We start from the raw sequence: 25,752 nt of genomic DNA on the forward strand, positions 1-25,752 counted from the left end.
TCAAGGTCTGAATAAGCCATTCATGTTCATTCTGTGTTGTTTCGTAACTTACATCATCATCAGTCATGTTGCATACCATCCAGCCGCCAACTACCCTATCCTCCTTGCAAATGAGCCTGGGTGTCACCCGATCCTCTGCCGTTCTGAAAAAGAGCGAAATACTTGCCTACTTCTTGTCAAAATAGAGTGACCTGGCAAGCCAACACCCAATTCCAACACCAACAACAGCATCATTCTTACACTTGAACACAACAGTCCAGTCACCAGGCGCTGGAGCATCCATTCCACGCGGACATGAGAGAATCCAGACATGACCGCCAATGTAACGCATCGGCTGTACTGGCCCCTCACCAAGAAATCCATCAAAAGCACCAAACATTACACCGCCCTGATCGTAACAGTGAAAGATCGAATCAATCTCGTCGCAGTAAAAGTCGCCTTGGTAAAAGGCGTTGTCCACGGGGGTGTCGCTCTGGGCTACACGTACAGCCCTGAGGGCCCTGTGATCCTTCAGGCGTTCGATGTGAAGTGTATCTAAAGTGAGAGTCGCAGTCATGTCGCGAGACACTCCACGAAAAGGCTCCGTGAGGGTGATAGATTCGGGATACCCGGCGTAGTAGATGCTGACCTTCCCCTTGACACTCGGCGACACCGTGATTGCCAGAAAGGTCCTGTCGTCAATAAAGGTACCGAACCAGTCAGGAGTCGGTGCGACAACAGGGAACTGAGGCTTTTGGAGGTTCAGGATACCTCTCAAAACATGCTCAGCAAGTGTTCCAGCCTCTGACTCGTGGTTGAGCATGGCCACGACAGAAAGTCGCTCTTTCGGCACCTGAAGACGTCGAGATCGGAACCCACGTAGTGCACCACCGTGACCGATAGTCTCTACTCCTTCGACATCGACATGAGAGAGACCGTAGCGATACACAGCTGGTGTACCATCACGATACTGTGACGGTTCAATCGCAGTCTGGTACCAGCTCGTCGGATCAGACAGGCTGCGATCCAGATATCCCTCGTAAGCAACCATGTCTGAGAGCGAAGCCACAATGCCAGCGTCACCATCCCACTCTATGCGGTTAACAGCAGGCGTATAGCCACGTTTCTCATCCCCCTCGTATCCAACACACGGCTCAGGCAGCTTTGACGTATCTGCGCACAGCCGTGCAGTCTTCATCTCAGCTGGACCAAAGACTCGCTCTCCCAGCAACACTTCGAACGACTCTCCACTCACTTTCTCAATGATTCGCGCCAAGATGTGGAAATTGGTGTTGGAGTAAGAATACTCTGTCCCTGGCTCAAAGTGGAAGCTCCTCAGTCGGTCCCTTGCCTGCGGGCCGTCTTTGTCAAGGTCGAACCGTCCCTCCGGCTTGGCACCCCAGAGCGTGGTCAATGCCCAGTAATCACGAATACCGGAGCGGTTATCGCACAGGTGCTCCAGGGTCAGTTTGCCGTCCTTGGTCATCTCTGGACGCAGCAGCCGCTTGAGCTCAGCCTCGAACTGCCCCCTGATGTCACCTTTGGACATGGAAGACGTCGGGTTACGCTCCAGGTCGAGCAGCACTGCGCATGTCATCTGCTTCGAGATGGAACAGATTGGCATCGGCGTGTCCGCCGTCATGGGGATCCTCCTGTCAAGGTCTGCGTACCCCCAAACGGTCTGCCCGAGGAGATGCCCATCCTTGACGACGGCGACGGCGCCTCCAGGTCCACGCAAGCGGGGAGGGATCGTCTTGAAGACGCTCTGGACAAGTTGCTCAGACACTGACATGGGTATAGATCACGTAGGGCTTCGCCGACGGGATGTGGGTATAAGTGCCGTGAAGGGCTGTAGTTGTTGGGTTTGAGTTTCGCTACCTTAACGGGCTGCATCACAACCCATGTCATAGAGCGGGCCAAGCCACAACTCGATGACTTTACAGGGTCCAACCGGAGTTAGCCTCACAACTGCCACCGTTCTCACCTCATGGCTACTCCACTTCTCGGCGGTTTTAATTATCTTATACCCAGTAGATTCTTCACATGCCGTTGTGGTACCTCCTGCCCTATTCGGACTATACCGAAGACGCTATAGGACCCTGCCTCGATATATCATGTATATAGATAACTACATCCCTTTGCGAAATCTCTCTGTTGACCATGCATCCCTCCTTTCGTTAATCTCCTACAGTTGCCATTCACTCATTCAACATGAAGATCTCTGCATCTTCGTCCATTCTTTTTGCAGTCAGCAATCTGCTGCTGCTCGCCCGTCATGCCGTTGCTGAAGAATCATGCGCGTGCTCTGTCCGCTACATTGTAGTGGAAATGCCCAGCCAAGTCCCTACTGTTGCCGCTGCGCAGATCGAGAGTGCCAAACCCTCCGAGACTGTCAAGATTCCCAAGGCTTCCGAGACTGTCACGACCACCATTCGCCCAGCAACTGCCACTGCTCAGCACAACACCACCGTCATCTTTACGCCAGTCCCCCACCCTGATGAGGATCACTCCAACCCCGAGAACTGTGTCCCCAAGAAGAAGGTCAAGCTGTCCTATGGCGCCCCCAAGGGAACCGTCCCTGGAGGAAACGTCCCCGGCAACAAGACCGCAGATGGCTCCATCAACATGAAGATCGACATGAACAAGCCTGCTGTTGCTCTCGACACCATCGGATCCATCACCAAGGTTCAATGCAGCGGCGACTCCATCACCGTCGAGTTTGGAAAGGGAGAAGGTTTCAAAAAGGCCAAGGAGTCTTGGGTCAAGTACAGCGACTTTACCATTATCACCAGTGGCTCAAGCGGCTGCGACTCTGGATCTCAGCGTACCTTTTTCTCAGTTGGAAACGTGTCTCCCGATGAGAAGAAGCAGACCATTACCTGCAGTGCCTCAAAGGCGGATATTTCAGAGGTGGCTGGTGAGTTGCACATATGAAAACTGTTGCAATATACTGACAAGTGCACAGACAGCTTTGAGATGGAGTTTTCTTCTATTCCCTCTACTACCCTCAAGAAGCGCCTCACGCTTGATCCTAGTGTCGCCTTGAGCTTCGGAGCTGGACTGCCAGAGGATACCATCCTATTCAAGGAAGACCCTTGGGTGACTGTCAAGGCCGACCAGGCCGAGTTTGCGTCTACTGTCACGTTCTCAGGATACCTCAAGTACAACTTCTGGGGATTCAAAGTGAGTTTCTGAATTTCATTGAACCAACCCTTGGATACATGCAAGCTCTTTGACATGCGGGTGCTGACCGGCTTAGCTCGAACATCTCTACTTTGACATTGACACCCAGTTCTCTGCCGACGTCGCCCTGAGCGCCGATGTCGCAGCTGCTTGGTCTCGCTCCATTCTCTACGACCCTGATTCTCTTACTTTCAACCTTATTGATGTTCCAGGAATTGTCTCTCTCGGCCCAGGTGTCGGCTTTGCTGTTGGCGTCGATATTGATGCCTCAGGTGCCGTTTCCGTGACCGCTGGTGCTGACATCTCTATCCCTGATGGAAACGTCCACCTCGACGTCCTTGACTCAGCCAAGAACTCTGCTACCGGCTGGGTTCCCCAGTACACTTCTTACGCCAACGTCAGCGAGAGCGTTGAAGTTGGACTCAACGCCAGCACCTCCGTGACTGTCCAACTGGCCGTCAAGGTCCTGGGAGGACTCATCGACCTCAGCAGCGGTCTCACAGCTACGCCCGCTTTGATCAACAAGTTTACCCTCGATTCTGAGCAGTCTGCCAGCGCTTCAACCAACGGAACAGCTACGCACGTTGGAGGCGCTTCTGGAGGAGTTGTCGGAGACTGTGATGTCACCTTCAAGTCCGACTTTGTCTTTGATCTCGTTGGATTTGCTACAAAGTGGTGGAGCGCCAACCTGTACCATGTCGAGCTGCCTATCACTGATGTCTGCTATGATTTCGACGCTCCCAAGGACACGCAGAGCAAGGTGGCTGGAACGGTTGTTTAATGACGGATAGTTGCTTCGGCTGGCTATATTTGCAAAGCCTGATGGATATTAGCCGGAACCGACCTCGGCTCATATCTGAATAGGCAGATACCAACCTACTTGAATAGAAGCCAACCAAGATTATTACACCCATAGAATTCCCGGGCCGACAACTGTCTATGCACGGAACTTCAGCTGTGATAGGCTTGCAGTTCGCTTAGAGGGTGACCGAACCGCATACTGATTGTAGTCAATATTCAGAAGCGAGTTTGTAAGCCGCGCGTCTCATCACACTGCACAATGCACCTATTGATGACCGCCAAGCACCATCTTTCTGAATCCGTTTCAAAAGAGGGTCTGGACCACGCGTTTCGGTCACATGCCGCGATGTTTCTGATTGTTGGTGACGGTTTCGGAACTGATCCTTGTTTTGGTTGTCGTTTGTGGTCTCGCGTATATGCGGGTTGGTTGTTTCTTGATTAGCTTGGAAAGGCTGCCGAGATGGATGCCCCGTGGGGTGTGAAACTGCCTTCTGATGTCTAGAATGGGAATTATAGTAGGAGTGGTTTTAGGATGTTTCGTTTCGTCTTACATGTTGATCTCTGGACTTCCGTAGAGGGGATCTCTTCTCACCGCTAACATTGATCCTTGACTATCCACACCTCCAACGAGCAGCATGTGAAACTACTTTAACGCAACCTCCAATATTCACGTCTTGCGTAGCATTGCCTTAGAATGCATGGGCAAAGTTGGGATGAATTTCGAGCAGCCAAGACGTCGTAGCGTATGCAGAGAAACGAGTCGAGCACTCGCTCCTGAAGCCAATATCCTTGCCTACCTATTTGTGATGCCAAGACAAACTCTACATCTATGAGAAACTCTAGACCCCAGTAGATGCAAAGCATAACAAGAGTCAAGCCGAAAGACACCCCTTTGAGCAGGTGGATGGGATCCAATGTGGATGTGGAGATAAGAGCATTTTAATTACGATACCCAATTCCATCAATATCCTCAAACACCTAGTTAATAAGATCTTCTAAACCTTCTCAGAATAGTTAGACACTTTTATTCTGAAACTTATCAAGCCTTTTATGATTAGAGACAAAACCATCCACTTCATCTTACGTCAGTACCTCCATAGCGGTTACCACCCATCACAAGACCAACCTAGCTGCAGGGACCCTTGTCACTAAAAAAGCAACACATTGCTTCCACTGGACTTCTAGGCGCTGTCACACTTTCTAGGGGGGTTGACAGCTAACGCGTTCGGTTTTCTTGGCGGTAAAACAGTGGACAGCGACTACGACTACGCCGCACCTTCCCACTGGAGGTTGTGCACTCTCATTGGTCGAATCATCCCGTCTGCCAGTGGTTGCCGCCTTACTCTGGAGCTCCTGCTGAGCGCTGATTGCACCATGCTCTCTGAAACAACCCGTCTCTCCTCCATCATTTTCCTCACCGAAAGATCAATACCGAGAAATCGTCATAATCGTCGATCCCAATCGCTGAAAAGCAACTTCTCTAGGTTCAGAATCTGACCGTCGCTGCCCCTGACTTTTTTCCGCGAACGGGATACTACGACTGCCCAAGGGATCCGCTCCACCGTTGGGACCGACCGAGACCCCCAGAGAAGCGCGCCACCAATCCCGGGTCCACGACGATCAACGCCCACAACAGCGCAGCTGCTGCCGCCAACACCATCTTCGTTGAATAGACAGAGACTTCGTCTCGTCTCGTCTCATCTCCTCGTCTGGCGCTAAAACCTCGCACCTGCAGCATCGCATCGCATCGCATCGAACCCTTCCCCCGAGGAGAAACTCCCCGTTTCCCACGCGGACTAGCGCTACAGCTCGACCCCCTGGAAACGAACCCCTCGGATCCCCTCCTTGACGTTCGTTCAGTGTCCGTGCGCGGGCTGCCAACGCACGCCCTGTCACTTCGTCTGGCTGGTGTCGGTGTCCATTTGTCCCCTTCATCACGACTTCAGACTGCCACTGTGACCCTGTTTTCGCTCGGACGCCTCTGAGTGGTTGTTGGATCGAGACTTTGTGCGCTGCACTAGCTGCAGTGCGCTCCAGTGCTCGGCTTCGGCTGTCCACTTCTCCCGTTTTGCCCAAACCTCCTGGACGTCGACAGATTCGATTCCGCGCCCGCGACCCTGACCGAAATTACCACCTGCAACCTCTTGACCGACTGCCCCGTATCGCGGCCTCTCGGGCATCTTGACGAACGGTACGTACGCCTTGCTTCCCCTGCTTCCGCTGCCTGGTCCTTGTCTTGTTCTCTCTGTCCCGCCGTGTCCCTGTCGTTCTTATCCTCGTTCGGTTGGCCGCCTGTCACATCTCGGTCCTGTCTCCAGACGGAGCCTCTTCCCCCGCGACCAGCAACCGCCACGGCCCCTTCCGTTCGCCTCCCTGAGTCCTCGTGTCTCTCGACTACGCCTCTTGTCCTTTTACGCTTCCGTCATCATCTCTTTGCCCTCGCCAACCCTGGCTCAAAGTCCCCATCTAGACCCATCTTGAGCGGTGACCTCCCTGGTCTCACCGGATCGCCCTCACGATCTCCAGCGCAACGTCTGTTAGGCTCACCCGTTCCCTTGGCTTCCATCCCTTCCCTGGCTTCCGTCTCGAGGGCAGCTGTCATTTTGCGAGTTCCTATTTGGTCAGCTACTCGCCCAGTGCTACCCTTTATCCCCGCGATTCTCTTTCCTTGTCTTTTGCCAGATCCATCATCTCATGTTTTGCTACTTGCGCCATCCACTCGCCAACCGACATGGCTGATTCCTCAGAACTAACAGTCCGGCAGGATCCTCCAGCCGTCGACGACTTTTCCCACTTTTCCGATTCAGACTCCGATGACGGACGACCGCCGCCGACGACCGCTCGATACACTCCCGATCTGCTCTCAGGCGTCTATCGAGGCATTCGCAAGCTACCCTCAGTCAAGCTCTCTCGCAGCCCTTCCCGCCTCAACCTAAAGAGTTCCTCGTCGAGTTTACACTCTGCGAGCTCGTCCACATCGAGCGTTCAGAAACCATCCGAGAGTTCGGCCATCCAGCATGTTCGAAATTTGAGCCTACAATATAGTCTTGCGAAGCCTCTACCCCGACCACCTCCCAATCGAGATTCTGCGTCGCCACTAGATTCCAACTCTCCCACAAACCTACCGAGCGTCCCTGAGGGTCAGGTCACGCCAAACTACCCTGATCCATCACCGGCGCAATCGCCAGTACCACCACCGCCACCAAAAGAACCCGTCATGGACAGCCGGACAAGCACTATGGATTCGAACTCTTCGGCGCCACCGCCGCACATGTACGGTGCAAATGAGGCCAACAACAGCATGAGCAGCGTGTCGAGCTCTTCCAGATACGAGGGACCTCAAGATCCCAACAATAATCTGAAGCCAGGGGCCACCGGGGCGGCCTCTACTGGACCATCACCAAATGTGACACAGGGTCGTTCAAACCCGGTTGGAGGACCGTCACAAGGTCCTTCCACACACCTCTCTGGCCTCATGTGCAATGTGCATCGAACGACAGGCCGAGAGCCCCATGCGCTAGTTGGAGCCACAACCACAATTTTGGGGGACAAGCTCTATGTTTTTGGAGGAAGGATTCTGTCTAGAAGCCGACCCGCCCCTTTAACATCAGACATGTACGAACTGGATCTTATTAGGCGACACTGGACGAAGCTGGAGACGACAGGCGATGTCCCCCCTCCTCGATACTTCCACTCCATGTGCGCGCTTGGAGATACCAAGATGGTCTGTTATGGAGGCATGTCGCCTGCCCCTAACCAACCCCCTGGCGGTGACCAGCCCGAAATCACCGTCATGTCTGATATTTACATTTACGACGTCACGACCAAAGTGTGGACATTTATCCCGACCCAGGACCCTCCTCAAGGCCGATACGCCCACTGTGCCTGTATACTCCCTTCATCCGCCACCTTTTCCTCGCACCGCGCACCTCTATCTGCCCTCCAGCATAACCCCTCATCCGGAAACCCCAACGAAGGTCGCATTGGTATCAACATTGACGGCACAGGTGGTGCTGAAATGGTGATTGTGGGTGGACAAGACGGTAGGAACAACTACATCGAGCAAATCAGCGTATTCAACTTACGAAGCCTGAAATGGACATCTACACAGCCTCTGGATAGGAGTTGGGGTGCATACAGAAGCGTGACGGCTCCATTGCCCCCTGCGGTGGCAGCCAAGCTCGGTCGACGACACTCGAATGGAGTCCAGCGCACAGAAGGAGGAATCAGCCAGGAGGCCCGAGAACCAGGATCGTCTATGCTCATTTACTGCAACTACAACTTTTTGGATGTCAAGCTGGAGCTGCAGATTCGCGCACCAGACGGAACTCTGACAGAGAGACCCATGTCGGGAACATACTCACCTCCCGGATTGCGGTTCCCGAACGGCGGAGTCATCGACACACACTTTGTGGTCAGCGGAACGTACCTCACCTCGTCCCGGCAGGAGTATGCTCTCTGGGCCCTGGATCTACGGACGCTCACGTGGAGCCGGATCGATGCTGGAGGAAGTGTGTTTAGCCAGGGCAGCTGGAATCGCGGAGTGCTTTGGAACCGACGAAACACGTTTGTGATTCTGGGCAACCGGAAGAGAAGCCTCGTCGATGACTATAATCACCGACGAATCAACTTTTCCAATGTGTGCATGGTTGAGCTGGAAGCTTTTGGGTTCTATGATAACCCACGCAAGACGAGCCCTCTGTCTGGTTTCATCTCTGCCAGTAGTCCTTATGCGGGCCCTGGACTCAGTCTCGCGCGCAAAGCTGGGTACACAGCGGGTGGAAGACATCACTCGAGGGCGAGCGAAGAGCTTGGCGAGAAGGCATTCACTCTACGAGAGCTGTCAGATATGGACATTCTGTGCATCGGGGGCGAGCGAATCCCTGTCAACTCGAGGATTGTGGGACGACGATGGGGACCCTACTTCGTGCAGCTACTGAGAGAGGGCACGGCAACTCAGGATGGAAGTGACGCCATGACTCTCCGGTCTGGTCTGGCGAGCAACCCCCTACGAGCGTCAGCCATCACCATCACGCCGAGTTCCAGGACAGCCGAGAGCTCCGGATCCATGAGTAGCACTATTGGATCATTGGGCTCAACTGGTATCCCAGCAAGCACAGCACCTTCAAGCATCTCTGCTGGGGCCATGGGTCACGAGGCCAACCCGACCAACATCAATGCCGCGCCTACGCCTCATTCGCTACCACCAAACTCACGACCGCGATGTCTTTACCTGCCACACACCTATCTCACGATCCAGGCCCTCCTTCACTTCCTCTACACGAGCTCCCTACCTCCGCCATCTTCTCCGCTCTGCACACCACAGATTCTCTGCTCGCTCCTGCAAATTGCGCGACCCTATCGTATCGATGGGCTTCTTGAGGCAGTCGTCGAACGACTTCATGCTCTGCTTGACAGCCGAAACGCAGCCGCCGTGTTCAACGCAACAGCAATGGCTGCCGGTGGAGGTCGTGGCATTGATGGATCGCTCAACCCCAACTTCTTTGTGGGAACTCTGGACCCTGTTGGCTCACCTACTGCTACATCCGACTTTTCCTTGGGACATGGAGCTAGCGACAGCTTTTCTTCAGATATCCAAGCGCGGACCGAAGGCCTTAGTCTCAATACGAATGTGCAACAGCCTAACCGTCCCCCAAGCGACGAACTGTCAGCGACGACAAGCCAGAGCGGTTCAGAGTGGAGCTCTTCAGAGATTGGCGGCAGCGAGCGGGAGAACTTTGTGTGGAGTGGCGAGCTTAGTAGCGTGATTGGGCTGCAGAAGCGAGGATTGCGAGGGCTGATGGAGGGCAGAAGGATGAGAGAGAGGACAGGGACGACTGGTGGAAGCGGCATGGGACCGGGGTACTCTGGCGGCCCAAGCCAGCCTCGAGTTGGGCTGGGAATAGCAGGATCATGAGGTGGTTGCTGGAGGTGAAATTGGCATCGCATCGGATGGGCAGGCAAGCAACATTAGCGAGGCATTAGCAAAATAAGTAAAACACTGGCATGGCATGTGTAACGTAACGAGTCACGGTCTATCTATGTAGAAGAAAGGAGGAGGGCGTTGAGTAGCAATGTACATGGAGCACTGCATGTATGGCATGGATGGACATATCATAACATATAAGATATCACGCGCTAACTAGACTAATGGACCTTGACTTGGGGGGATATAGAGTGCATGTGCCGTGCCGAGGCTGGGGAGATGTGAGGGGTGAGATATTGTCTAGGTTGGAGTGATATAGGAAACCAAACTAGCGTCGATTCAAATAGATGTGACGGGTCAGAGTGACGGTCCAAGGGAGAAGAGTAAACGAGATGAAATGAGTATGCACTATCATTATGGGTATCCTAGACTCTTAGACTACAACTTGACCTTGCCGCCCTCCATCTCTCTGAAATCCTTGTCTGTAAACGGCACATAGCTGTCCCCCTTAAGCCAATAAACCTCCCCCATGTCCTTTTGCGCAGGATCAACTCCCGCCTCGCGGAGAGCATGCTTCTGCTGCTTGTTTGTCCCCGTGATCTGCCCGCCTCCCATCTCTGTGACGATTCTGAGAAATAGGGGACGCGCAAACTTGGGGAGTGAGCTTTGAACGTGGGATGCTAGGCTTTGCATCGTTTCTTGCGTGGGTTCTGAGGAGAGGTATACTGCTGCACAGCCTGCTCGGCCGTCGTGGTGGGGGAGCGATACGCCATAGACGTTGGCTTCTTTGATGATGGGGTGTTGGCATACGATTTCGCTGACTTCGGCTGTGGACACGTTTTCGCCTTTCCAGCGGAACGTGTCGCCGATACGGTCGTGGAAGTAGATTCGTCCATCACTATCCCACCGAACAACGTCTCCAGTACGGAACCAAGCGTCGCCCTTGCTAAACACGTCTCGTAGAATCTTGGCTTCCGTAGCTGCCTTGTTACCGTAGTATCCCTGGAAGCGGGCATAAGGATCTTTGGAGGGTAGCTTGAAGAGCATCTCGCCTGGTTCGCCGGCGCGGACCTTGCGGCATCTCCCCGTCTTTGGATCGCGCTTGGGCATGTCAGTGTCCCAGTCGACTTCGACGAGGGTGACTGAGAAGCTCATAATCATGTTGTATATCCAACCATTCCGGCCGATAGCCCCAGCGGTGAGATCATTCTTGCTGAGATTAAAGGTCCCGAACGTGCCCTCAGTAGCAGCATAAAACTCGCAAATCCCCTCGATGCCAAACCTCTCTTTAAACTCGTTCCAGATGTCGGGCCTCAGACCGTTGCCAAACGCCACGCGCACATTGTGCTTCTTGTCGAGGCACTCGCCCGTCTCGGGGTCGTACTGGGGAGGCGCGGCGAGGAGGTAGCGGAGGGTTTCTCCGACGTACTGGATGGATGTTGCGCCGGATTCGCGGACTTCTTGCCAGAAGAGCTTTGTGGAGAATTTGCGGCCGAGGGCTTGGGTGCTGCCGCCGAGGAGGGTTGCGCAGAAGGAGAGGATGGCTGCTGAGGAATGGTAGAGGGGCATGGACTGGAGGTTAGTGTTAGTATGGAGTTGAAGACTGATATGGGGGAGACTCACGGTATACATGATATCGCCGGCTTCACGAGCCAGCAGTTTCTGCGCCATGGTGCCCGCAACAATCAACTTTCCCCAGGACACCACGGCAGCCTTGGGCATACCAGTGGTGCCAGAGGTATAAATGAGGATAGCCATATTGGACAGACTACTCTCGGATCGTTCGGAGTCTGGTGCCCTCACAGGCTCCGTAGCCAAGAGCTGAGCTTCCACCTCTGGGGTATACACGACGAAGCGCATCTCGCCCATGGCATCACGAACATCCTGTCCCACATTGTCGGCGACGATGGGGTCCACGATGCACAGCTTGCTCGTCGCGGCCTGGAGACAGTGCACCAACGACGCGCCAGAGAGGTTATAGTTGAGAAACGCAGGTTTCGCACCGATGCTCCAAAGACCAAGCCACAGCACAGCAAACGTATCCGAATTCTGAAAGTCGACAGCGACGATATCACCCTTTTTAACGCCCTGCTCCGTCTTGAGCCAGTGTCCACACCTCAGCGCTCTGTCGTAGACTTCCCCGTAGGACAAGCGCTTGCCCTCAAAGATGATGAACAGACGGTCGGCGGTTTTCGGATTCTTGGCGATGTTCTCGACGAGGTAGAAGAGGTTCAGACGGTCGACCCATTCGCGGTAGTACATGCGCGACGCGCCGGCGAGTACGCAGCGGAGGAGGCAGAGGTCGTACCAGGTGGAGGAGCGGGCGTTGAGGTATGCGATGGTGCCAGCTACGGCTGGAGCCGCGAGGGCGAGGGGGACTGAGGATTAGCATTGGGAGCTAGAGTAAGAGGGTATAGGGCTTACCAGGCATTGTAGAAGTTGTTGAGCGTGAATTGAGGCCTTCGGACCTGTCGGACCTGAAAGAAGAGAACGAGCTCCGTGTTGTTGACGTGGGTCGATGGGGTGATGGCGATAAGGAGATGTCAGTGACGACACTCTCTCCACAGCGGGAAGACAAGGGGCTTTAGTATTTATAGGGAGCTGAACTAAGTAGAAATCAAGAGGAGAGGGCCATCTTGTCTGCGTCAATGGTTTACAACGGCCAACACTCGCGATGAAATTACCCGATTCGTACACGACTTTGCCAGACCAGTACACAGCTTGCATGGCCAAGTCCTGCGGAGTGGTGATGATGCCTCGGCTCCGAGACACGGACGTTTGGGGGGATGCGTGTACGACATGTGAAGGGATTTAAACTGAGAAGGGCAAGAGTTGCGGGATGAGGGGAAATAGAAGAAGAATGATGATGATGACGATGATGACTTGGATGTTTTTGTTAGGGAGGTAGAGAGAGATCTGGTTGATGGGACGCTGCAGGTACAGTACGATAAGCGGCCTGCTAGAGCTGTTTGTAGATGTCGATGTTGTGGATATGGGCATGTCAGTTATCATTGAGAGGATACATGCACGAGGTACAGCTATCGCTCTTGCAGAGACTCTAGCCAATACTCCTGATGAATCTGGCAGCTTATTATAACAAATAGCATATCCAATCCCTCATTGTATCATCAACCCCAGAATCTTGTAGACTTCATCTAGTTACATCTCCACATCGGCGCTTACACATACCGAACCACCGTCCCCATCACGTGACATGGCGATGTCGTGTTCCAAGCTCCCTTACCAAAAGGACAATCACGATAAGAGCCAAGGTGCACAATTCCCCCGCGCCTCTATTCACAACCTCTGGACGGCATTATGGCGTCCCAAGAGGTTCAAGCGGTGCCGTCCGCCGAAAACCCCGGGCTCAACTTACCTCCTCCCGAGAAGCCCTCCGACATTACCAGGCGCACCCGCGTCGTTGTGTCGTTCTGGCTTATAGTACTGTGTCTTGGTCTTCCCATCTGGTGGAAGACTACTACCATTTACCGTGCCAATCTTCCCCTCGATGGAATGCTAGAATGGGCAGAAGGAAAGGTGAGATGATAAATGCCACAATATGCTTCATCAAGCTCACATCTCCAGGCCTGTCGTCCAGTGTTCCCCCTCCAGATCTCTGTCAAGGCCGATGCGCTCCAGGAGAATGACGCTCAGAACCTCGTGCGCCTGACGCAGCACGCTCTCGACGACCACAATGACTTTTCTGGTCATCACCTCCGACTCCAGCTTGCCCAGAAAGAGTCCTCCACCGACGACGATTCCCACGTTGCGTTGACGATCCAGCTCACACCCGGCGAGAGCAACTCGGCTTCTCTAGACTCCGACTCTGCCGTTCTCAACATCGCATACCCTCCTAATACCGTTCCTTCTTCTTCTTCTTCCTCTTCGACTCTTGCGACGTACATTGCCAACGAGCTTCAGTCGACGTTTGTAGAGGAGCAGTCCATCATCTCCTACCTCCTCTCTACATCTTCAGCCCCCGACGCCAAACCCCCAGGCCTAAGCCCCGAGACGGTCGACCAACTATCGAAGCGAACCACACGATCCCTGCGATATGCGCCGACGTATCACCTCACGTTTTCGCTCTTCACGGCCGGCGCCGTCCCGAACACGTGGGACATTGAGGCTGCGATCGAGGAGTACATGAAGCCCATGCTCGATATTCTAGGTCCTATTCACAATTTCACCATCGACACGCAGGTGCAGCTTTATGCGACACCTGGCGCGCAGTCGCAGGTTCTCAGCAAGGATGATCTGGCCTCCTTCATCAACGCTGCCGAGTGGCCTCTCTCGCCCTCCATCGGTGGAGCCCCAACCGTCAATTTTGTCATCTACGTGGGCGACCAAAAGATCGGCCTCGACTCAGAAGCAGGAACCTCGTCGCAGTCGTGGATGTTTCCACAGTGGGGAAGTGTGTATCTCCTTAAGCTTCCCGAGACGACGGCGCACGTGTCAGCCGAGACGCTGAAGCAGCCGATGTTGACGTTTAATGGCCATTTGTTGTCGCTGCTGGGCACGCCGCAGTCTGGATCTCTGCCGTTGAGGCTGTCTACACTATCGCGCATTCGTTCTGCGGATTTGCTGTTGCAGGCTTCTTCAACGCTTGGATCGCTGGCGCGGTTATCTCTTGCTCTTCCATCCATTGCTATTCCCCGCAGCGTCGCTGATGGTGTTGCATCAACCATGGAGCATCTACAGCAGGCTTGCTCCAATCTAGGCGACCCGTCTGGACTATTGCATGCAAGAATCGCCGAGGAGGAAGCTGAGCGAGCATTCTTTGAAAAGAGCATGGTCGGACAGCTGTACTTCCCAGACGAGCACAAGATTGCAGTCTATCTCCCCCTTCTGGGCCCCGTGGGGGTTCCACTGGTGATGGGGTTGGTCAACGAGCTGAGGGGATGGATCAAGAGGAGGAGACAGAGGGCAAAGGATGCAGGCGAGAAGAAGACGCAATGATTTATTTTACTATGTATGTATGTTAGAAATGTAGAATTATAGATACGAGCATTAATTGAAGTCAAGACCCTTGTCCTGGACTATTACGTAGCTATACCTATTTTCGCCTCGGCTGGACCACCCTTGGCGCCCCAGCTTTGACGTACTACATCTCCCGCTATCGAGATCCCCTCAGATCCAACCCAGACCCTACATCATCACTAACGGGGTCCCGACAGAGGCAAGATGTCACTGACACGCCCAGCATGCTCCCCGAACCGACCTTGACCCTGACGCTCCCCAGCATCCACGATGGCCTCACCCTCGACTGTCGCGTCTACCACCCTGTGTCGCTGTTGGCGAACCCTCGCGCTCCGCAGTGGCAGCGCCATGCCGCCGTCGTAGCGCATCCCTATGCCCCCTTGGGAGGATCCTACGATGATCCTGTGGTGGATATAGTTGCTGCTCAGCTCCTGCGTAAGGGATATCTAGTCGGCACTTTCAACTTTCGGTGCGTGTTTCCAGGGTCTGCATTGGTTCATGGCTAATTGTACCAGAGGCGCCAGTGGCTCAGCGGGCAAGACGAGCTGGACTTCGAAACCAGAACGTGACGACTATGCTACCTTTATAGCATTTATCCTACACTATGTTCACTTTCTCGATCCTTTTCGACCTCAATCCTCGGATAGTCTTGGCCCAAAGAGTCTAGCGCCCATCGACGTCAACGCAATGACGACTCGACAACGTCCTATCCTCCTCATGGGCGGCTACTCATACGGAGCAATGATAACAAGTCGATTACCTCCCCTCGACGCCCTCCTCCAACCCTTCGTCTCTCCCATAGCAGGCTCCGACGCCGCAGAAGTCCGCCTCCGAGCGGCACACCTAGCTGAGCAACAAAACATTGTCCTGGCAAGCGCCCGCGCTGCGATGAAAGAGCACGGCTCCATAAGAGGGAAGAGCAAGCGCGGCGTTAGGATCGGCGGCGACGAGGGTGGAAGTCCAAGACGGAGCCATGAAGGTGGGAGGAGGAGCTTCTCGCTGGACGAGGAGAGGTTTCGGCGTGGTGTTCACGATCTTATTGCAAAGGCTAAGTCAGGGAGACATGGGCAGAGGTTGTTTCACAGTCCGACGGATAGTCAGAGTAGTGCTGTTGCTCCTCCGCCAGGGGAGCATCTGCCTACCATCACGGACCTCATCATGCCGAAGCCAGCGTATTTCATGGTTTCCCCGCTTCAAGGTCTGGCCACACACCTGGCTACAATGTCCTTGATACCAACAGCGCTCGTCAAGAATCGGGATCCTCACGATGTGGCGGCCGAGGAGAAGCTCATCTGGAATCCTACACTGGCCGTCTACGGAGACACGGATGTGTTTGTGGCGGTACACAGATTACGAGCTTGGACAGCGAAGCTAGGTGACAGACCTGGGTCAGGATTTCGAGGACGTGAGATTACAACGGCAGGACATTTCTGGGTTGAGGAGGGTGTTTTGGATACCATGAAGGATGCTGTTGGGGGGTTTGCTGAGGAGTTGCTTGGGTCGGCGTCTGGGGCGTGATTTACTTGGGATTGGTCGTCAAGTTGAAGTCTTGGGGGGTAAGTGAGGGCATTGAGAATGAGGAGGGACACGGGGGAATGACCCACCCCTGGCCCGGGCCCGATTAATGGCTCCAGAGGGCTGGACTTATATATCTTACGAGTATACGATACGCAATATGACAGGCTCTTTCCTGTCCAGATCATGGGTCAGTTCCTCATAGATATCGCTGCCATCGAGTTGATGACTTCTTGTGCTTGGATTCAACATGCATACAGAGAAACAGCTTCGCCTATTACAACAGCCACAAAACACACGCCGTCCACAGTTCATTGTCTCGGGCATACTGTAACCGGTGTGTCTTTGCATTCACCGCTGGCCAGCGTGTGCTTGGAGCTAGCAGAGACCATGACGTGTATCAAGAGACAAGTCAACTTGCCGACAAAGAACTCTCGTAGTCAGACATCCAATAAGAAACAATCACTTTCGGACATGCCATTAATCATCCCGAAAACAACGGGCGATTCCCGAAGCTGAGTCCGAAAGCTGAACAGGCAGGACAAAGTGATATGTATGCCCACGGACTTATAACTCTCCTCCGGTCATCACCAGCTCAGCTCAAACCGATACTTCCATGCCAAAGTGGCCTGACACCTATCCAAGTTAAAGCCAGTGGCGTCTCCGCAGCCATTGGATTGGAGCCTCCGTCCCAGGGTTCGCGGAGTCGGAGGTTGCATTGCCTTTAGCCTCCACCCCGAAGATTGTCGGGGTCCGAAAGTCGATACCGAAAAGACGACACCAGAATCTTTTGACGGTGAGATTTAGATCGGGATCACTCCACATTTACATGGGATTGATCAAGATTATGGTATTGAGCTGAAGATATATAATGGGGAATGCCGTGAGGAGATGATGAATATGTAGACAATACAACAAACATCAGCATCAGCATCAGCATCAGCATCGCATCAGCATCAGCATCAGCCAACATGTCTGTAACTCCCAAGAACGTCTCCTTTTCCTCCCGCGGCCTCAAGATCGCTGCTCACCTCTACCTCCCCCCCTCCGACGCCCCCAACCGCAACGGAGCCGCCATCATCATCTGCCACCCCTGGACCTCCATCAAAGAACAATCACCCGCCAACTACGCCCGCGTCCTCGCACCCGCCGGCTTCATTTGTCTGACCTACGATGCCGCCTACCAGGGTGAATCAGAGGGAGAACCTCGGGACCTTGAGGATCCGTATCAGAGGGTTGAGGACATCAAGTGCGCGGTTACGTACCTCGTAAGCCTGAAGGAGGTGAACAACGACAAGATTGGAGTCTTTGGTATCTGTGCTTCTGGCGGCTACGCACCCTTCGCAGCACAGACAGATCTCCGTATTAAAGCCTGCGCAACAGCAGCAGCCGTGTGCGCCGGCACAATGGCTCGTCGAGGCTATGAAAAGGACTCTTCCAACATGGACGTCCTCCGCTCTCAACTCCAAGCCGCAGCCTCAGACCGCAACAGCGACGTTACAGGCGAGAAGGTGGAAATTGTCCACATGCTGCCGGAAAAGTATGAGGATCTGCCAGATGACTTTCCTGAGTCGTTCCGTGATCTGGCGAATTACTATCGCACGTCTCGAGGATATCACAAGCGTGCGACGAACACGTGTATTCCACGAAGTTGGGATATCATGGGGAACTTTGACGCGTTTGCGTTTATCGAAATGATCAGTCCAAGGCCGTTGCTCATGATTACGGGGACAAAGGCGGCGACCAAGTGGTATAGCGAAGATGCGGTTGCAAAGGCCAAGGAACCGAAGGAGCTGGTTGTGCTTGAGGGAATGACACATGCGGATTTGTATGACAAGGTTGATGAGGCGGGCGAGAAGTTGATTGAGTTTTTTGGAAATAGTCTTTAGGGGTAGTTAATATGATTTGAGTATCAGGGGCAAGTTTAACAAGTGCTTTGACATCTGACTGGTGGTTGATGTCATGACGGATGAAGGGTCAGGGGTATACCCGCTGGCTTATGTATGTCCTTAGCCGCACATCAGCCAAGGGGCAGTTGGGAGAGTCCGTGATTGGATGATGACAACTCGGGTATAACTGGGGAGCCGTTGTGATCGGTTTGATTGGGAGGGGTGTAGATATCACGGCGAGTGAAGGATCATGGGTGACAACTTGGGGGTGTGCATTAGGGGCCGGACTTGAGGGAACCATGTTGTTATGGCAACTTCAAGCATGTGCACATCAGGTTGGTTCTCTGCATTCCAGTCGTGCAATACTATTCACAGATATCACAGCAAGTACCCATGACAGCCTCAGGATGGAGTACACAGGCGCGTCTTCCAATTAACAGTCTACAACAAGCATGCTACACACACTTGATGCTATTAACTACATTGTGCCAGCTTCAACAGCCGCTTTAGTTGACATGAGCCAACTCCTGCTTCTGGGAAACCTCCTCGGCTCGCCTCTCGAGATCCTGACCGGCGGCGAACCTGGACTTGTCCATGGAGGGAACAAACAGAGGGGCCTCGGTAAAGAGGTAGCGCATCTCCTCCAGGGGTCGGTGGGCGGTCTCGGGGAGGACGGCCCAGAAGAAGAGGGCGTTGGTCATGTTGCAGACCTGGCTTGGTTAGCTTGGTTACAGAAATGCTGGTAAAGAGGGAACTTACAATGAAGACAATGTACCATCTCCAGCCAATGCCATCCTTCTCATCAAGAGCGACAGAGGTAGTCTGGCCAATCATGGTGTTGAAAGCAAACGACATCATGGTAGCGATAGACACACCCTTGGCACGAGTCTTCATATCAAAGATCTCAGCGGGGATAATCCACGACAAGGGACCGCATGTCGCGCTGAAGGAAAAGTTGTAGATCCAGGTGATAACGATGAAACCCCAGCCAGCAGCGCCACCACCACCCTCGGAACCAGGGGGGAACTTGGCGAGGAGGATGGTGGCGATGATGAAGGTGATTCCGTTGAAGAAGTTGCCTCCGATCAGGGGCCAGCGACGACCAGTGTTGTCGATGAGAAGCATGCAAGTGAACTGAGCGACCAGAGCGATGACAGAAGAAATCATCTGGTAGCGGAGAGTCTCGTCACCGGAAATACCAATCTTGGCAAAGATCTTGACAGAGTAGTACTGAATGCAGGAGACACCAGTCATCTGAACGGAAGCCTGCAGAGCAACAGCGAGGAAGAGACGGCGGAAGCAGGACTTGTCGGTAAAGAGCTCGAGGTAGCTCTTGGCGGCGGCCTCGTGCTCGATGGCGATGCGCTCCTGGATCTGCTCAAACTCGGCGCGAACCCAGGGGTCGTTGACGTTGCCCTGGGAGTGCAGGCGGGCGAGGGTCTTGAGACCCTCATCGACGTGACCCTTGTCGATGAGCCAACGGGGGGACTCGGGGAAGAAGAGAATCAGGGCAGCAAGGATGACGGCGGGGAGACACTGGAGGCCGAGGGCGATACGCCACTGGCGAGAGTCGTGGTCCTCGAAGCCGACGTATGTGCCTGGGGGTGTTAGTTGGAGTAGAGTAAGGCTGAGTTATGGGGATTTACCATAGCCGACAGCTGAAGCGATGAGAGCACCAACACCAAGCATAAACTGCTGAAGGGCAGTGACTCTACCACGGATATCAGGATGGCAAAGCTCTCCCTGGTAGACGGGAACGATCATGACAAGGAAGCCAACACTAGGCATGTTAGTGAAACACAGCAAATTAGACTAAGGAAACTTACCCAACACCGGCGAGACAGCGTCCAGAGTACAGATAGTCGATATGCGAGGCACCAGTCTGAAGACCACCACCGAGGATAAAGATGAGAGCACCAATCAGGATAGTATACTTGCGGCCGAATTTATCACCAGCAGGACCAGCAAACATGGCACCGAAAAAGGCACCTCCAGTAAAGACGGACACGACAGCACCACTACCAGAGTCAGAACAGACACTTAGAGAGAGGGTGGGTAAACTCACATCTTGTTTGGGTCGTTGCCAAACTGATTGATAAAGTTGCCAGAGGCAATCACCTCGGCAATGACACCCAAGTCATAGCCATAGAGCAGAGAGCCCAGTGAGGCAAAGACGGACACTGCAAACTGATACCACTTTGGAGGGAGAGCCATGATGAAGATCTTGGATTGGCAGTGGTTGACTGGAGAATCACAAAAAAAGAGAGGCGATCAACGGCTCTATTTAAACACATCGAGGTCGTATACGGGCAGGGTCAAAGGATCCCGACACAACGGGAGAACGGGGGACAGGGCTATTGTCCATCACACTCTGGCGCGACGGCACGAGAGCCCCGAACCTGCAATCTTGCAAAGATGCTCATCAACAGGCAATTCATTCCCTCTTGTTTTCCCCGCATGGGCCTTGGGGATACCTTTCTGCGGGTCCCCGGAGTGACTACCGTCTTTGGGATCGCCAATGTGGGTTGGCAGGGCCAGGCTGCTAGTGCGTTGTGGAGAGAGCGGAATGACAAGAGCCTCGGTGAGATCCCTTGTGACCTGAGTTAGCTGGATATTTTTGCTGTTAGCTGACTTGCTTTACAAGCGCTCAACTGACAGTGGCCGGAATGTGTCCCGACCAGTTGATGAGGCTTGGCTCTAGCAACATGCCGGTCTCGTAAACCGTGACATGGGAACTCGACGGGACTGGTGGAGTTTCCCCTGCTAGCTCCGGCGTAGCAATTACTCCCCCGGCCGAGGGAAAAGAAAAGCTCACGCCACCATGTGGTTGGACCGGGGCCCCGGCCACGTCTCGTGTCGTTGCGGGGGTGCTTTACTATGCCGATCGAAACCTAGAATGATCACAGGTGAAGCGCTCCAATCGCTGGGGTTCGCGTCAAGCGCACGAACCGGACGAGAGACGCGGTGAGAGGAGTCCCGTCGAAGCACCGAGGGAAGCGGTGGGACTGCACGATATGGCATGGAGAGAATGTGTCTGGCGTGAGATTTGAGTTGCATAAATTGAGTGTCTCTCGTGATTGAGCGTTAAGGAATCTAGAATCGACAACATCACAAGTGTGTGTGCATGTTGGAGAATCCCCGTGTGCTTGACCTTGTTGTGTATGCTTGAACTTGTGTGACCTTCTACAGTAGAACTCAATCATGGCCACCTTTACTCGCATCTCGGACGACGAACGTCCAACCATCACGGTCGACCCAACGGCCGTAATCTCCAAGATTGAAGACAACATCTATGGAGGATTCACAGAGTGAGCACATCCCCCCAATTTCATGGTTCCCCCTAGGGTTGTATTGACGTGCCGCGCCCAGACACATGGGCCGCTGCATCTACGGCGGCATCTACGACCCGGGAAACCCCCTGTCCGACGCCAACGGCTTCCGCACAGATGTCATCGAGGCCATGAAGGAGCTCAACGTTCCGGTTGTGCGGTATCCCGGTGGTAACTTTGTTGCTACGTACCACTGGCTTGATGGTGTTGGACCCAAGGAGAAGCGACCTGCTAGGTGAGTTTGCACTTAATATTTGCTGTTTGGGGAGAGTATTAATGAGGTGTAGACCTGAGCTTGCTTGGATCGGCACCGAGAGCAATGAATTTGGAACCGATGAGTTTCTCAAGTGGTGTGAGGTTGTTGGCACTGAGCCTTACTTTTGCCTCAACTTTGGAACCGGTAAGCATACTCATGTCAATAAGAGATACACTTGCTAACGTGTCACAGGAACTCTCGATGAAGGTCAGTAGATGAGGCATCTCAAGCACGCACTCTAACTAACATGCTAAGCCCTCGGCTGGGTTGAGTACTGCAACTCTGACCGAAACAGCTACTACGCCAACCTCCGCCGTCAAAATGGCCGCGAAAAGCCTTACAATGTACATCCCCCAAACCTTCACTTTACCCATCACTAACACCATCACCAGGTCAAGTACTGGGCCCTCGGAAACGAGATGTGGGGCCCCTGGCAAGTCGGCCAGATGACAAAGGAAGATTACGCAAAGCAGGCGTACCAATGGGCCAAGGCCATCAAGCTTCTCGACCCCAGCGTTGAGCTCATCCTCTGCGGTGAGACGGGCTACAGCACTTGGGACTCGTACGTCGTCAAGGAGTGCATCAAGTTTGATCTCCACGGACTGGGAGGTAGCACGACGGCGAGCTTGATCGACATGCACAGTATTCATGTGTATACTGCTAGCTCTGATCACTACAAGAACGCTACTGGTATGTTTGATGCTGAGAGTTAGTGAGGCATGGCTGACAGGTTTAGCTCCGAGATCTGCTGAGAGGGCTATTGAGATTACGGCTGGCCTGATTGATCTCGCCCGCATTGAGAACGGTGTTCCTCCTTCAGTCCGACGACAAAAGATTTGCTTTGATGAGTGGAACGTCTGGGATCCCGTCCGCGCTCCCGGAGAAGAGGGTGCTGAAGAGAAGTAAGTAAACCCTTATTTTCACTCGCCAACAATACTAACATCTCAGGTACAACCTCTCCGACGCCCTCGCCGTCAGCGTCTGGCTCAACGTCTTCATCCGTCAATCCAAGCACATGGGCATGGCCAACATCGCCCAATCCGTCAACGTCATCTCTCCCCTCATGACGACCAAGGACGGCATCCTCAAGCAGTCAACCTGGTGGCCTCTCCTGCTCTACAGCAAGTACATGCGTGGCTCCACCATCGCCGTCAACGTTCGCTCCGGCGAGTACGCAGGCGACACCCAGCCCGCCTGGATCCGCGGAGCCATCGAGACGCCTTGGTTGGACGTCTCTGCTGCTCTTGACAAGGATGGTACTGTCAACTTGGCTGTTGTCAACATCCACGAGGAAAAGGACTTTGAGACTGAGCTCAAGGGCCTTGTCAGCGGAGATGTTGAGGTGCACACCGTGAGCGGCGCAGATGTCAAGGTCGTCAACACAGCCGAGAAGGAAGAAGTCGGCATCAAGGAGACCAAGTGGGACGGCCAAGGAACCTTTACCTTCCCCAAGCACTCCCTCACTCTTCTTCGCTGGAAGCTGTAGAGGGGGCGTTGCTCCAGGACGCGGACACCTGAGCAGAGTTATCGCGGCCGGCATCCAAGCAACTTGGGGCGGTGGCGTAGTTGGGAGCGCGTCAGACTGAAGCTACAACTTCAATCAACATTCACATGAATTATCTGAAGGTCACCGGTTCGATCCCGGTTCACCCCATGAGGTTCTCTAGGACTCTTCTTTTTGCACTTGGTGGGTCTTTTTGGTGGGCTTGGTATGGGGGCATGGTTGGATACCTAGGTATAGAGATATTGATAGAAGTAACGACGTATATGAATTAGAGTCATGAAGTATCTTGGCCTCATCTTATTGTGCTATTCTCAGTGTCTGTCATGTCACGCCTGTCATTGCGTTGAGTCTCTCTCATCACTGCATTTTGCCCTTATTATTCTCCACCTCGCTTATTCCCACTAATCCTTCTTTTCACCATTCACCTCTGTCTTGGGTGTATCCTCAATGGCCTTTGGTGCGTCTTCAATAGCCTTGCTTTCTTCCTTCGCCTTGGCCGCGGCTTTATCCTGGGCAGCTCGCTCCTCTACCCATCCCTCCACAGCCTCGACAGCCCCATGAGGATCATCCTGGTGCGTGAGCAGGAACCCCTGAAGAGCCGCAGGGCTAAACGTCAACTCGGGAACCTTCTTTCCAAACTCGACAGCCAAAGAGTTCAAGTCTTCCGTCTCTGTCAGTGACATCCTCATCTCCTCCTCCGCCTCTTCAGCCTTGTCCTCGTACATTTGCGTGAACAGCTGTGTGGCCATGTGAGAAGTCGCCAGCCCGAACTTAACCGAGAAATCAACTCTTCCTGGGCGCAGGAGAGCTGGGTCAATGTTTTCAGTGTGGTTCGACGTCATGACGAGGACTCGTCCTTCCTGTGCTCCAACGCCGTCGATGACGTTGAGAAGCCCCGAGAGGGAGACGGGCTCCCGCTCCCGAACGCGCTTTGGCCCAGCAGGGGTTTTGGACTCGACCGAAATAACCTCTCGCTTGTGGGTGAGGTTTGTCGCGTCAATGTCCTCGAGCAGCACAAGACAAGTACGGGGCAGATCCCGGAATAGAGTCGCCAGAGTATCCTCGGAGAGAAGCGGCGAGTTCAGGCTGATCATGTAAATATCCAGACCCATTATCCCAGCAGCCGCAAGAGTCAGACTCGTCTTGCCGGTACCAGGGGGTCCGGAGAAGAGGTACCCCCGACGGTAGGGAATGCCCCTAGTGGCGTACCAGCGCTTCGTCCGGGGATCCAGGTACCGCTGGAGATCCTTGATGAGGCCTTCCTTGATGGACTCATCCAGTGCGATTGTCGACATGGGCCTCGTAGCCTTGGACATGTACTTGGACCAGGCGAGGTCATCGCCATAGACCTTGACTGCGCGGTAGATGCTGGTGCGTCCCCTCTGTTGTTGCAGGTGCTCCATCCGGGCGTTGTAGATGAGCCTCTTGAGCACTGTCGCGTCTGTTCCAAGACACGAGATGACAATCTTTTCGATGTGGCGACCAAAAGGTTGAGTGTTGTTCTCCTCCAACGACCTGGTAAAAGTCAAGAAACGGCCCCCGTAACGAAGAAAGTGTGTACCCATGGCGGGTGTCCAATGCAGCGGTCGAGCATTGTAAAGTGAGATGTTGGACCTCAAATCAGCGAGATTGTTGCTAGCAGGCTCAGCCAAGTCGGGATCACCGTCCTCCTCATCGTCATCTTCCGAGTTGATGCTGCTGCTAGCGAGAAGACGGTGGTTGTTCTTGGACAGGCTATGGGCGGCAACCCAGCGCATAACATAGGTGTAAATCTCATCGCTCGCACTGATCTCAACAGACGAGATGAGTCGAGTCTTGACGACGCCCTTGACAGCATCGTAGACGTACGGCGCGAGAAACATCAAGAAGGTGGCGTTGCGGACTGATGTGAAACCAGGGAACAGAGCATCCAGAGCGGCCAGCGCTGACCCTTGGCCGAGGATACTGCCAGCTGTGCTTGGGGACTCCATTTTGTGTGATGTAGGTGTCTGAGGTTGCTATGCATGGAAAAAAGTTTAGAAGGCCAAGCAGGCCAGTTATATATTCGTTTCAACGGCATGTTCATAGCCTTCGCTGCCTATCGTCCCACCTGCATCGCCATGTCCAGCTGGGGTTGCCAGAGGGTGGGGATATCAATGACAGAATACAGCAGACAGTGTCCTATCTGTTGAACGCTCACTATTTCTGTCAGCTTTGGGCTGTGCAATATCCAACCTATCAGACACGCACATTTTCTTGTCCCCTTTTGGCTGCGCAAGAGACTAAATCCTTCATGACGGGCGTGCATTAGAGACGCGAGGCTCACCAAACCAGAAAGGGTCCAAAATACCTGCCGATCCATCCGTGCAGAATGAAACCCCAGGTACCCGTGACTTTGAAACTGGATACAGAAG

The 25,752-nt window shown here is 53.8% G+C and overlaps 10 protein-coding genes across 10 annotated transcripts; 6 read left to right on the forward strand and 4 right to left on the reverse strand.

The window, feature by feature from the left end:
• Nucleotides 1–166: 166 nt before the first annotated feature.
• Nucleotides 167–1,771, reverse strand: NCS54_01111100 (Hypothetical protein; the record flags this gene model as incomplete). Its single annotated transcript, XM_053156395.1, has 1 exon — nt 167–1,771. One exon carries the CDS (start codon nt 1,769–1,771, stop codon nt 167–169), a length of 1,605 nt encoding a protein of 534 aa, XP_053012370.1.
• A 419-nt stretch (nt 1,772–2,190) lies between these two features.
• NCS54_01111200 (Hypothetical protein) lies at nt 2,191–3,943 on the forward strand (the record flags this gene model as incomplete). Its single annotated transcript, XM_053156396.1, has 3 exons — nt 2,191–2,896; nt 2,945–3,162; nt 3,239–3,943. The coding sequence occupies 3 exons, from the start codon at nt 2,191–2,193 to the stop codon at nt 3,941–3,943; spliced, it is 1,629 nt and encodes a 542-aa protein (XP_053012371.1).
• Nucleotides 3,944–6,694: 2,751 nt separating this feature from the next.
• Nucleotides 6,695–9,880, forward strand: NCS54_01111300 (Hypothetical protein; the record flags this gene model as incomplete). Its single annotated transcript, XM_053156397.1, has 1 exon — nt 6,695–9,880. The coding sequence occupies one exon, from the start codon at nt 6,695–6,697 to the stop codon at nt 9,878–9,880; it is 3,186 nt and encodes a 1,061-aa protein (XP_053012372.1).
• A 447-nt stretch (nt 9,881–10,327) lies between these two features.
• Nucleotides 10,328–12,320, reverse strand: NCS54_01111400 (Hypothetical protein; the record flags this gene model as incomplete). The annotated part of the gene is made up of 3 exons (XM_053156398.1): nt 10,328–11,461; nt 11,513–12,267; nt 12,314–12,320. 3 exons carry the CDS (start codon nt 12,318–12,320, stop codon nt 10,328–10,330), a joined length of 1,896 nt encoding a protein of 631 aa, XP_053012373.1.
• An 842-nt stretch (nt 12,321–13,162) lies between these two features.
• Nucleotides 13,163–14,845, forward strand: NCS54_01111500 (Hypothetical protein; the record flags this gene model as incomplete). Its single annotated transcript, XM_053156399.1, has 2 exons — nt 13,163–13,426; nt 13,475–14,845. The coding sequence occupies exons 1-2, from the start codon at nt 13,208–13,210 to the stop codon at nt 14,843–14,845; spliced, it is 1,590 nt and encodes a 529-aa protein (XP_053012374.1). The 5' UTR covers nt 13,163–13,207.
• Nucleotides 14,846–15,006: 161 nt separating this feature from the next.
• Nucleotides 15,007–16,384, forward strand: NCS54_01111600 (Hypothetical protein; the record flags this gene model as incomplete). Its single annotated transcript, XM_053156400.1, has 2 exons — nt 15,007–15,335; nt 15,382–16,384. Exons 1-2 carry the CDS (start codon nt 15,091–15,093, stop codon nt 16,382–16,384), a joined length of 1,248 nt encoding a protein of 415 aa, XP_053012375.1. The 5' UTR covers nt 15,007–15,090.
• A 968-nt stretch (nt 16,385–17,352) lies between these two features.
• NCS54_01111700 (Peptidase-S15 domain-containing protein) lies at nt 17,353–18,270 on the forward strand (the record flags this gene model as incomplete). Its single annotated transcript, XM_053156401.1, has 1 exon — nt 17,353–18,270. The coding sequence occupies one exon, from the start codon at nt 17,353–17,355 to the stop codon at nt 18,268–18,270; it is 918 nt and encodes a 305-aa protein (XP_053012376.1).
• A 506-nt stretch (nt 18,271–18,776) lies between these two features.
• NCS54_01111800 (Hypothetical protein) lies at nt 18,777–20,484 on the reverse strand (the record flags this gene model as incomplete). Its single annotated transcript, XM_053156402.1, has 5 exons — nt 18,777–18,980; nt 19,030–19,868; nt 19,917–20,050; nt 20,097–20,288; nt 20,336–20,484. 5 exons carry the CDS (start codon nt 20,482–20,484, stop codon nt 18,777–18,779), a joined length of 1,518 nt encoding a protein of 505 aa, XP_053012377.1.
• Nucleotides 20,485–21,471: 987 nt separating this feature from the next.
• Nucleotides 21,472–23,341, forward strand: NCS54_01111900 (Non-reducing end alpha-L-arabinofuranosidase; the record flags this gene model as incomplete). Its single annotated transcript, XM_053156403.1, has 8 exons — nt 21,472–21,578; nt 21,640–21,834; nt 21,887–21,999; nt 22,048–22,062; nt 22,111–22,199; nt 22,248–22,545; nt 22,592–22,757; nt 22,804–23,341. 8 exons carry the CDS (start codon nt 21,472–21,474, stop codon nt 23,339–23,341), a joined length of 1,521 nt encoding a protein of 506 aa, XP_053012378.1.
• A 419-nt stretch (nt 23,342–23,760) lies between these two features.
• Nucleotides 23,761–25,341, reverse strand: NCS54_01112000 (Hypothetical protein; the record flags this gene model as incomplete). Its single annotated transcript, XM_053156404.1, has 1 exon — nt 23,761–25,341. The coding sequence occupies exon 1, from the start codon at nt 25,327–25,329 to the stop codon at nt 23,761–23,763; it is 1,569 nt and encodes a 522-aa protein (XP_053012379.1). The 5' UTR covers nt 25,330–25,341.
• Between the last annotated feature and the right edge of the window lie 411 nt (nt 25,342–25,752).

Source organism: Fusarium falciforme, chromosome 9 (assembly GCF_026873545.1).
Source record: "Fusarium falciforme chromosome 9, complete sequence".
Lineage (NCBI taxonomy): Eukaryota > Fungi > Ascomycota > Sordariomycetes > Hypocreales > Nectriaceae > Fusarium > Fusarium falciforme.